The 12,337-nt window shown below is 45.7% G+C and overlaps 1 protein-coding gene across 2 annotated transcripts in view; it reads left to right on the top strand.

The window, feature by feature from the left end:
* The window catches only part of EYA2 (EYA transcriptional coactivator and phosphatase 2), a 260,476-nt gene extending 254,610 nt beyond the window's left edge, over nt 1–5,866 (top strand). For both annotated transcript variants that reach the window (XM_057530048.1, XM_057530047.1), the window contains one exon: nt 5,109–5,866. In XM_057530048.1, coding sequence (XP_057386031.1) covers nt 5,109–5,189 — 81 coding nt within the window. In that variant the 3' untranslated portion in view covers nt 5,190–5,866. The remainder of the gene's footprint in view (nt 1–5,108) is intronic.
* Nucleotides 5,867–12,337: the final 6,471 nt, after the last annotated feature.

Genomic DNA, 12,337 nt, shown 5'->3' on the forward strand with positions numbered 1-12,337 from the left:
GATGGAAGGGGGATTCTAGAGCCCCTCTTCCAAGTTCAGATCTAATAGAAAATAACCTCTGCCCTAAGCATGTGACGGCGATCAAAATAAACTCTGCTTCTATCAAAGTTGGGTTGAGAACCCACTTTGCTTCTATCAAAGTTGGGTAGAGAACCCACTTAGGCCCGTGGCCGCGGGCACCCCCCCTACATGCCCTCCGGTTCTCACCTGGAGAATGACAGGGACATCCATGAAGCAGTGGCTGCCGTTCACCCACCTTCTCACCAGTCAAGGGACGTTTCTTAGGGCAGCGTAGCAGATGTTTTGAAATGACGGTTTACTCTCCTGAAATGAAATACTAATGGATAATAAAACCTCCTTATAACCGTAATGTCCAGGAGATCAACATCCGATGATACATCAAAGAGAAATAAGGGAAAGTCATTTATACTCACAGTAATGTGTGCTTCAGTATGTGAACATTTGAGCACAAAATCTCACACCCAAATGTGCCATCACTGAGGAGGTGAGCCGGCAAACAGGGGACACAGGCGTGCGGTCTTGGCCATTCACGAAGCCAGCGAGGTGCCGCAGCTGTCACGTGACTGCTCCAAACTGCGAAGCAACCCATGGGAAGGTTCTGAATAAAACAGACTTCCCCAGTTGACACGGTAATTGCAGCCCTGGGAAAGTCAGGTTTTATTAAAAGCACGAGAAAAATGCTCTATTTATATGTGACAAGTAAAGTGGAGTTAAGGGTCTACACTCAGGTTATTAAGAACGGGTTTGTGCTTACTTAAATATCTGGCAGGACATCTGAAAGACATTCAGGTGGAAGGTGTGTGGGATGAGGCAGGAGACCTGCCCCCACCTGCAGTGCCCCCAAATCAGGACGACAGTCAAAAATCACACCCCTAGAAATTGCCAAGTCACCCCTAACGGGCGGGCTTCTCCTTTGAGACCTGCTGGTCTGGGGTCGCCCTCGCATAGGGGGCCAGGAGGAGGGGGAGCTGATGGAGGTGCCTCCTCAAGTTCTGTGTCCCGGGCGCCTCCCTCACCTCACCCTACAGCCGCCCTGCTCTCACAGAAACAGGTGACCAGGGGAGTGCATTTTGCTCTAAATCCTAGCTCTGCCACTGTTGGCTGTGTAGCCTTCAGCAGATGGCAACCCTCTCTGAGCTGCCTTTTTAATCTGTCACACTTGCTGAGAACAGGCGCATGGGGCCCAGCAGAGAAACCATGCCTAGTTAGCCCTCAACAGCCCGAAGCTGTGTGATTACTACTCCCCAGGGCCAGGGGAGGGGAGAAGGCTAAATCCACCTTCAGAAATTCAGAGGAGGTTCTCTCTCCTGGGGAGCCAGCAGAAAAAGAAAACAAGAATGCCAGTTTTCACATAACATGAAAACTCACCGAAATCTCTTGTTTGCTCCAAGTCCACAGGAGAAGCACATTGCTACGACCCGGCTGAGGGTGTGGATGGGGTGGGCTCCAGCGGGGCCAGGGCTGCCCAGGTTCTGTGGAGTTTGCTTTGCCAGAGATGCCAGACAGCAGCTTAAACAGTGGAGAGCTTTCTTCATCTCTCGTTAGCTGCCCAGACAGCTGGGACAGCACCAGGGACCCGGGCCCCTTCTGTCTTGCTGCTCTGCCAGTCCCAGTACTGCTCTTTCCACAAAGTCCAAGACGGCTCCTCACCACGCCCACGTCTGCACTCCAGCCACCAGGAAGAAAAAGGGGAAGGACTCCTCTTCGTTTTAAGAGCACAGCTGATATAGGTCAACATCACTGCTGCTCAGACCCCATTGGCCAGATTTGAGTCACATGATCACACCTTGCCACAAAGGTAGCTCGGAGATGTACCCTTTATTCTCAGCCGCCAAGTTCCTAGCAAAAGAAAAGAAAAAAAAAAAAAAAAAAGCGCTTTCTGAGAGAGAGGGAAGAAAGGGTGTTGGGAGCCAGCTGGCAGTCTCCAGCCCAGCTGGCATGTGGCAGGGCGGTAACTGGCACCCTACTTAACCCCAGGCCTTAACCACTACTCTTTATTACTGACATCATCATTTTATTTAATCCTCCAACCCCCTCCCCCTGCGAAGTGGGTACCATTCCGCTTCATTTTATAGGGAACATGTTTCAGACTCAGAGAGGTTCATTAATTTACCTAAGGTCACACAGCTGGTACATGAAAACTGCTGTGTGTTTTGCTCCAAACGCCTGGCAGGAAGGAGGTGGACTTAGGAGTTTCAAACACTGTCAGTCTGCACCCCTGACCTGGTCAGAAGAGAGTGGAGTCCACCAAAGAAGACTGGGGCACACACCCCATGCACCAAGCTCCCCTAAGAACCCCCTTAGTGTCTGAAGCAGCAGCCCCAGCCCATTAGTGAGAAAGCCTGTGCACCAGCAGCTCTCCCGGCCTGATGGATGGGACTCATTAGCCCAGGCCACTGGACGCCTGAGCAGCATGAAATACGGCGACAGGACGAGGGGCTTCAACTGTTTCTGCTGACAGTGTTGTTAATATCTCCATTTTAGTGGGTCATTTGTCTCCCCCTCTCCACAAGTGATAAATCTACCTACACTCTGGAGCCACCAGGCCTGGGAGGGAGATGGCCGAGATAGTCTCTTCCCCTTTGCTCATTTCCTCCCAGAAAAAATGAATTACACTCTTTGAAGAGGGACTGGATTGGCCAGGTGGTGACCAGCATCCATCTTTGCAGAGAATGAAAGGCTTGGCCGGGGTGAGGGGAGGGTGGGGGAGCTGAAAGGCATTAAAGAGCTGGCATATGTTGCCCATGATGGACAGTCTTCTGCTTCCTTTGGGCAAAAGAGAAAAAGATGTGTCCACTGAGGGCTTTGCTTGAGAAACTCACCTTCCTGTCTTTCCTCCCTCCCTTCCTCTTTTCATTCCTTCCACGAATATTTATTAAGCGCCCACTATGTGCCAGGAGCCATGCAAGGCAGCAGTGAATATGACATTTCAAGCTCAAACCCTCCTCAAGGCCTTTTGCACTTGCTGTCTTCTACCTCGACTACCTCCCCACACGTTTGCATGGCTCCCTCCTTTGTGTTCTCTGGGTCCTGCTTAAATGTCACCCCCCTAGAGAGGCCTTCCCTGACCCAACTATCAAAAGTGCAGAGCCCCCAGAGACAGGAAAGGGTCGTTGTGCTCCTGGAACCAAAAGGACACCTGTATAGTTTCTACCCTGTGGGCATAGAACCTCAAGGGGCAGCAGAACTACCACAAGAACTTGGGGCATCCATATGTTCATCACCCTCTGTTCACTCAGTAAATAATTGAAGGTCAATGACTGTCTTGAGGAGGCTCAGTATCTTGTAGCTGCAGGTAGCAGAAAACCTATGTAATGAGGACTTAAACATTTGCTCACCTAACAAGATTAGAAGTAGGAACTAACACGATATTGTAAAACAACTATACTCCAATTTTAAAAAAAAAAGATTACAAGTAAGTGTATCCTAGGTTGTTTCCATGGGTCTAAAAATTCACCAAGCATCCCTTTCCATCATTTTGCTCTACCTTTCTAACCATCTTTGGCATTTTCTTTTCTGATATTTTGCCTCATGATCCCAAAGCAGCTGCCACGGCTCCAGACATCACATACTAACATGTCAGCATCCAAATAAAAAGGGCAAGTAAGGAGGAAGGAGTGCTCCTCAGGTGCCCCTCTCTAATCATGGAGGAAAACCTTTCCCAGAAGCCCCCAGCCAACTTCCTCATTGGCTTCAACGGGTCACAAGTCAGAAGGATACAGGACAAACCCCTGGTTAACAAGGCTGGGGTTGTCATCACTTGCTTAGACAATCATAACTCATCCCCTACCTCTCGGGCACGGCGCTGCCAAATTCTGGGTTCTGGAAGTAGGAAGAAGGGAGGATGGCTGTTGGACAGGCAACAACTTTAGTCAACGGTCACATTTTCCTGTGATAAACAGGCAGTCAAGTTTTTTCTCTGGAGTCAGACCTCTCTGTGCCTCAGTCTCCTCATCTGTAATATAAGATACACATAGTATACAGCAAGTATTATCCCCATTTTACAGACAAGCACCAAAGTAAATTATTTAAGATCACCCAGCTAATGGTGGTAGAACAGAGCTTTGCAAAAGGGCACTGAAACATTTAACCCTCACGCTATGGAAGTATCAATATTTTGCAAATTTTTCTCTCCACATGAGTGATTTCTTTCCATAATCAGCATAACACTTCTTTTACACCAATTACAACTTTTGCTGTATCTGCATGCTGCCTGTACTGTTACCTACTTAATGTTTCCCTTTCAATAGATGCACTTATGTTTAAAATTGAAAACTTGATAGCATGACAGTAACACAGAGCAAGCATAACCTGCTGTAAAGAAAAGGAAAAGATAAAAAAGACTCTCTGGGACCAGCCCTATCTGTTCAAATGGAGATTAGTGAGAGTTAGGGAGGGGTTGAAGACACAGTAGCATCTAGTCAAGACTTTCTATCTGAAGTAGCAGGATTGAGAACACATTTTTAAAACGGAATAGCTCTCTCTCTGTGTGATTTAATTCCATGTCAGCATGCTGCCTAAGACCACGCTGGTCCCAACAGAGGAGAGAGGGTCAAACAGTCCACATGTCGGACACTGCAGGATAAGCCAATCAGAATAGGCTCAGGTGGGGGGGGGGCGGGGGGGGGAATTGGGAGATTGGGATTGACATATATACAGTACTATGTATAAAATATCAATAGATAACTAATGAGAACCTACTGTACAGCACAGGGAACTCTACTCAGTGCTCTGTGGTGACCTAAATGGGAAGGAAAAAGGGGGTTATATGTATACGTATAGCTGATTCACTTTGCTGTACAGCAGAAACTAACACATTGTAAAGCAACTATACTCCAATCAAAATTAAAAATAAGTAAATAAATAATTTTTTTTAAAAAAAACAGACTCAGAAGGAATAGAAAGGATGCCTGACCACGTAGGGGTCCACCAACGATGTTCTGTGCTCCCGGTTTGGGAAATGCCCACGTGCTACACTGACTCAGTGTGAATTCTCCTAAGGCTCTAACCATGGGCGTGGGATCCGGGGGCGCTGTGGGAAGCACCGTGCAGAGCCGTAACCGTGTGGCTGGTGTTCTGTGTTCCAGCACAACATGCCTTTCTGGCGGATATCCTGCCACGCGGACTTGGAGGCGCTGAGGCACGCCCTGGAGCTGGAGTATTTATAGCAGAACCCGCAGCCTCGCCACCTGCCATCAGAGAGGCAGCCCACCCGCCCAGACCCCCGGTTTTCCCCACCTCCCCTGCCAGATGCTAGACACCAGGCAGGGTCCCTCCCGCCAAGAGGACGTGTCCGGTGACCATCTCAGAAGCTGTCCTTTCAGTTCCAACACGGGTCCAGAGAAACACAGTACCCAGCAGTGGCTTTGGAATATTTAACTTTGGGGAAAAGGGCTGGCTCTGAGTCCAGACTTTTCTGCAAGGCTCACAAGCAAGGAATTCCTGATTCGGGGGAGGGCTGGTGATGAGGAGGGGACAGGCTCTTTTTTTTCTCCACTTTAATTTATGGACTAATCTCATTACTCTGGTATTACGCTCTTGTACCTGTGTTGTTGGTTTTTGTTTTCTCAGCTGGCATGTGGGGCAGTGCACAGCTCTAATTTAAGCCTCTCTGCTCTGAGTTGTGCTTTGAGGGGACAATCATTCTTTGAACAGAGGGAGGCGATTCGGGGCTGTGGGGGAGACTATTGCTTATTTTTGTTTTTAAGAACGTAACCTGATGTCATGTGGACAGTGCACGTGCCTTATGCTGCCATCTTGTTTTCTAGGAAGAGGGGACCCTGGGGAGGAGGCAGTACTTTGTGACGGAAAAAGGCATTAAATAAAACCACGTTTACATTTTGAAGTGGGGTAGAGTGTCACTACTTTATTACTGCTTTTGAGGCTTCTGAATGTGTTGTTGTTTTCCAAAACCTTTTCAGTTACGGAAGTATAAAATCCAACTCAAACTGCCTTAAGCCAAAGAAAAAAGAAAATCGTCTCCAGGAACTTTGGGTGATACTGTCTTCAGCCATAGCTGGATCCAGGTGATCAAGTGACTTTCTCCTGTGTGGTTTTTTGTTGTTGTTTTTTTTTTTTATAAAAGCCCCACTCTTTCTTTTCTTTTTATTTATTTATTTATTTTTGGCTGCATTGGGTCTTCGTTGCTGTGCGCAGGCTTTCTCTAGTTGCAGCGAGCAGGCGCCACTCTTCGCTGCAGTGTGTGGGCTTCTCTTGTTGCAGAGCACGGGCTCTAGGCTTGCAGGCTTCAGTAGTTGTAGCACGCGGGCACAGTCATTGTGGCGCACGGGCTTAGTTGCTCCGCGGCATGTGGGATCTTCCCGGACCAGGGCTCGAAGCCATGTCCCCTGCATTGACCGGCGGATTCTTAACCACTGCGCCACCAGGGAAGCCCTCCTGTGTGGTTTTACTTCTCGGGCAGGCTCTTCCCTGTGTGGCAAAGATGGCTCCAAGAATCTTTCGGCAAAACCATACCAGCAGAAAGAGAGCACTTTCTGCACAGGGGTTCTAGCAAAAGCCCCAAGATTGTGTCAAACATGAGTCATGAGCTGCCCATGGAGCTGGATAGGGTTCAATCTCTCATGAGCAGAAAGCTGGGGAGAGCTTATCCCCCAAAGGAGGAATCAGTGAGCTACTACTAAAAGAACGGGGAAAATGGGGGTTGGGATGGAAACTAGAACTGACCTCCATGCCATTGGTAGGACTTTATTTTCCAGCGGATGAGCCAAGGATCCAGTGTAGGGAACAGGGAGGGACATCTGGAGAAGTTCCAAGGACATCTTGAGCTCTGTTGCTGCCCACAGAGTTCCAAGTAGGGCCTCGATCCGTTTGATTGGATGCTAAGCATAAGTATAGGCTTCTCCCTCTATTTATGTTGGTGAAATCCAGGGTCACCAATTGGCTGGCATCCGTGTCAGTGGAGATGGGAGATGACTTGATGGATGATTGGAGTCTCAGAGCTAGAATCTGATAGATGGAAAGTCATCACCAAGGGTGAGACAGACTCCCTGGCTAGGCTCTGAGCTCCCTGGGGGCAGGTGCTGTTGGTTTCATCTCTGTATTCCCCCAAATCAAGCACGAGTGTCATTCTTGGAATCAATCTACAGAGTGGATACTGACATAAATTGGAATCCCAGTATAGATGACGTGGAAGGAAGGATGAAAGTATAACTGGAATCATAGTTAGGTAATTGGGTGAATGGATATTTGTAAAAATGGCTGAATAGATGTCTAAACAGGTGGGTGTATGGATGGTTGGTTAGGTGACTGGATGCTTGAGTGATTTGAAGGTGGATGTTTAGGAAGGTGATTGGAGAACGGAAGAATAAATGGATGGATAATTGTTGGGATGACTAGATGGATAGCTATATAGATTATGAGTGGATGGATGACTGAATTGAAGACTGAATGGTTGTATGGTGAGATGAATGGATAGGTGGTTGTTTGGATGAGTGAATGGTTGCATGGCTTTATGGAAAGATGGACAGATGGTTAGGAGGGTGAGTGAGTGGCTAAATGGATGGACGGATGTTTGAGTAGTTGGATGGAACGACTGACGGTTGATGGGTGATCGATAGTAATACTGTGATGGCTGGATATGTGGGTGCAAGAATGGTGTAACAGTTAGATGGATGGTTAAATGGAGGTAAAGAATCCCTAGAGTTAGTTGCCTAGAACATGTGGGTCCACCTCACTATTATTTGCCTACTTAGATTTTTTTGTAATGAGTGGAGTTTTACTGGATGAATTGACTTCTGGCTGGAGTAGAGAAAGGAACTGGAGCAGAACCTCCCAGGGAGTCAGCCATATGAATGCTCCTGGATCCTCCCTGTCTCCCCATTGATTGGTACCCCTGCCACTCAGGCACCCACTTGTAATCATGCACTATCCAGCCCTCCCTTTCTGCCACCATCAAAACCTGCTGTCAGAAAAAATTCTGCTTAGGGAGATTGGTTCAAGATGGCGGAGTAGAAGGACGTGCGCTCACTCCCTCTTGCAAGAGCACCGGAATCACAACTAACTGCTGAACAATCATCAACAGGAAGACACTGGAACTCACCAAAAAAGATACCCCACATCCAAAGACAAAGGAGAAGCCAGTGAGACGGTAGGAGGGGCGCAATCACAATAAAATCAAATCCCGTAACTGCTGGGTGGGTGACTCAAAAACTGGAGAACACTTATACCACAGAAGTCCACCCACTAGAGTGAAGGTTCTGAGCCCCACGTCAGGCTTCCCAACCGGGCGGTCCGGCAATGAGAGGAGGAATTCCTAGAGAATCAGACTTTGAAGGCTAGCGGGATTTGATTGCAGGACATCGACAGGACTGGGGGAAACAGAGACTTCACTCTTGGAGGGCACACACAAAGTAGTGTGCGCATCGGGACCCAGGGGAAGGAGCAGTGACCCCACTGAGAACCAGACCTACCTGCTAGTGTTGGAGGGTCTCCTGCAGAGGCAGGACGTGGCTGTGGCTCACCGTGAGGACAAGGACACTGGCAGCAGAAGTTCTGGTAAGTAATCCTTGGCATGAGCCCTCCCAGAGTCTGCCATCAGCCCCACCAAAGAGCCCGGGTAGGCTCCAGTGTTGGGTCGCCTCAGGCCAAACAACCAACACGGAGGGGACCCAGCCCCACCCATCAGCAGACAAGCAGATTAAAGTTTTACTGAGCTCTGCCCACCACAGCAACAGCCAGCTCTACCCACCACCAGTCCCTCCCATCAGGAAACGTGCACAAGCCTCTTAGATAGCCTTATCCACCACACGGCAGACAGCAGAAGCAAGAAGAACTACAATCCTGCAGCCTGTGGAACAAAAACCACATTCACAGAAAGACAAGATGAAAAGGCAGAGGGCTATGTACCAGATGAAGGAACAAGATAAAACCACAGAAAAACAACCAAACGAAGTGGAGATAGGCAACCTTCCAGAAAAAGAATTCAGAATAATGATAGTGAAGATGATCCAGGACCTCGGAAAAAGAATGGAGGCAAAGATCGAGAAGATGCAAGAAATGTTTAACAAAGACCTAGAAGAATTAAAGAACAAACAAACAGAGATGAACAATACAATAACTGAAATGAAAAATACACTAGAAGGAATCAATAGCAGAATAACTGAGGCAGAAGAACGGATAAGTGACCTGGAAGACAGAATGGTGGAATTCACTGCTGTGGAACAGAATAAAGAAAAAAGAATGAAAAGAAATGAAGACAGCCTAAGAGACCTCTGGGACAACATTAAACGTAACAGGGCTTCCCTGATGGCGCAGTGGTTGAGAATCTGCCTGCCAATGCAGGGGACACGGGTTCGAGCCCTGGTCTGGGAAGATCCCACATGCCGCGGAGCAACTAGGCCCATGAGCCACAATTACTGAGCCTGCGCGTCTGGAGCTTGTGCTCCGCAACAAGAGAGGCCGCGTTAGTGAGAGGCCCGTGCACCGTGATGAAGAGTGGCCCCCACTTGCCGCAACTAGAGAAAGCCCTCGCACAGAAACGAAGACCCAACACAGCCATAAATAAATAAATAAATAAATAAAAATTTAAAAAATAAATAAATAAATATTCTCTTAAAAAAAAAAAAAGTAACAACATTCGCATTATAGGGGCCCCAGAAGGAGAAGAGAGAGAGAAAGAACCCGAGAAAATATTTGAAGAGATTATAGTCAAAAACTTCCCTAACGTGGGAAAGGAAATAGCCACCCAAGTCCAGGAAGTGCAGAGAGTCCCATACAGGATAAACCCAAGGAGAAACACACAAAGACACATAGTTATCAAATTGGCAAAAATTAAAGACAAAGAAAAATTATTGAAAGCAGCAAGGGAAAAACGACAAATAACATACAAGGGAACTCCCATAAGGTTAACAGCTGATTTCTCAGCAGAAACTCTACAAACCAGAAGGGAGTGGCATGACATATTTAAAGTGATGAAAGGGAAGAACCTACAACCAAGATTACTCTACCCGGCAAGGATCTCATTCAGATTTGCTGGAGAAATCAAAAGCTTTACAGACAAGCAAAAGCTAAGAGAATTCAGCACCACCAAACCAGCTCTATAACAAATGCTAAAGGAACTTCTCTAAGTGGGAAACACAAGAGAAAACAAAACAACAAATAAACAAACCCATAACAATTAATAAAATGGTAATAGGAACATACATATTGATAACTACCTTAAACATGAATGGATTAAATGCTCCAGCCAAAAGACAAAGGCTTGCTGAATGGATACAAAAACAAGACCCATATATATGCTGTCTACAAGAGACCCACTTCAGACCTAGGGACACATACAGACTGAAAGTGAGGGGATGGAAAAAGATATTCCATGCAAATGGAAATCAAAAGAAAGCTGGAGTAGCAATACTCATATCAGATAAAATAGATTTTAAAATAAAGAATGTTACAAGAGAAAAGGAAGGACACTACATAATGATCAAGGGATCAATCCAAAAAGAAGATATAACAATTATATATGCTCCCAACATAGGAGCACCTCAATACATAAGGCAACTGCTAACAGCTATAAAACATGAAATCGACAGTAACACAATAATAGTGGGGGACTTTAACACCTCACTTACAGCAGTGGACAGATCATCCAGACATAAAATTAACAAGGAAACACAAGCTTTAAATGACACAATAGACCAGATAGATTTAATTGATATTTAGAGGACACTCCATTCAAAAACAGCAGATTACACTTTCTTATCAAGTGCACATGGAACATTCTCCAGGATAGATCACATCTTGGGTCACAAATCAAGCCTCAGTAAATTTAAGAAAATTGAAATCATATCAAGCATCTTTTCTGACCACAACAATACTGTGAGATTAGAAATCAGTTACAGGGAAAAAAATGTAAGAAACACAAACACATGGGGCCTAAACAATACGTTACTAAATAACCAAGAGATCACTGAAGAAATCAAAGAGGAAATCAAAAAATACTTAGAGACAAATGACAATGAAAACACAATGATCCAAAACCTATGGGATGCAGCAAAAGTAGTTCTAACAGGGAAGTTTATAGCAATACAAGCCTACCTCAAGAAACAAGAAAAATCTCAAATAAACAATCTAACATTACACCTAAAGGAACTAGAGAAAGAAGAACAAACAAAACCCAAAGTTAGTAGAAGGAAAGAAATCATAAAGAGCAGAGCAGAAATAAATGAAATAGAAACAAAGACAACAACAGCAAAGAACAATAAAACTAAAAGCTGGTTCTTTGAGAAGATAAACAAAATTGATAAACCATTAGCCAGACTCATCAAGAAAAAGAGGAAGAGGACTCAAATCAGTAAAATCAGAAATGAAAAAGGAGAAGTTGCAACAGACACCACAGAAATACAAAGCATCCTAAGAGACTACTACAAGCAACTCTATGCCAATAAAATGGACAACCTGGAAGAAATGGACAAATTCTTACAAAGGTATAACCTTACAAGACTGAACCAAAAAGAAATAGAAAATATGAACAGACCAATCACAAGTGATGAAATTGAAGCTGTGATTAAAAATCTTCCAACAAACAAAAGTCCAGGACCAGACGACTTCACAGGTAAATTCTATCAAACATTTAGAGAAGAGGTAACACCCATCCTTCTCAAACTCTTCCAAAATATTGCAGAGAAAGGAACACTCCCAAACTCATTCTGAGGCCACCATCACCCTGATACCAAAACCAGACAAAGATACTACCAAAAAAGAAAATTACAGACCAATATCACTGATGAAGATAGATGCAAAAACCCTCCACAAAATACTAGCGAACAGAATCCAACACCACGTTAAAAGGATCATACGCCATGATCAAGTGGGATTTAACCCAGGGATGCAAGGATTCTTCAATATATGCAAATCAATCAATGTGATACACCATATTAACAAATTGAAGAATAAAAACCATATGATCATCTTAATAGATGCAGAAAAAGTTTTGGACAAAATTCAACACCCATTTATGATAAAAACGCTACAGAAAGGGCTTCCCTGGTGGCGCAGTGGTTGAGAATCTGCCTGCCAATGCAGGGGACACGGGTTCGAGCCCTGGTCTGGGAAGATCCCACATGCCACGGAGCAATTGGGCCCGTGAGCCACAATTGCTGAGCCTGTGCGTCTGGAGCCTGTGCTCCGCAACGAGAGGCCGCGATAGTGAGGGACCCGCACACGGCGATGAAGAGTGGTCCCCGCTTGCCACAACTAGAGAAAGCCCTCGCACAGAAATGAAGACCCAACACAGCCATAAATAAATAAAATAAAACAAATAATAATAATAATAAAAAAAAATTTAAAAAAAAAAAAAAAA

This window comes from Balaenoptera acutorostrata, chromosome 15 (genome assembly GCF_949987535.1).
Source record: "Balaenoptera acutorostrata chromosome 15, mBalAcu1.1, whole genome shotgun sequence".
Classification (NCBI taxonomy): Eukaryota; Metazoa; Chordata; class Mammalia; order Artiodactyla; family Balaenopteridae; genus Balaenoptera; species Balaenoptera acutorostrata.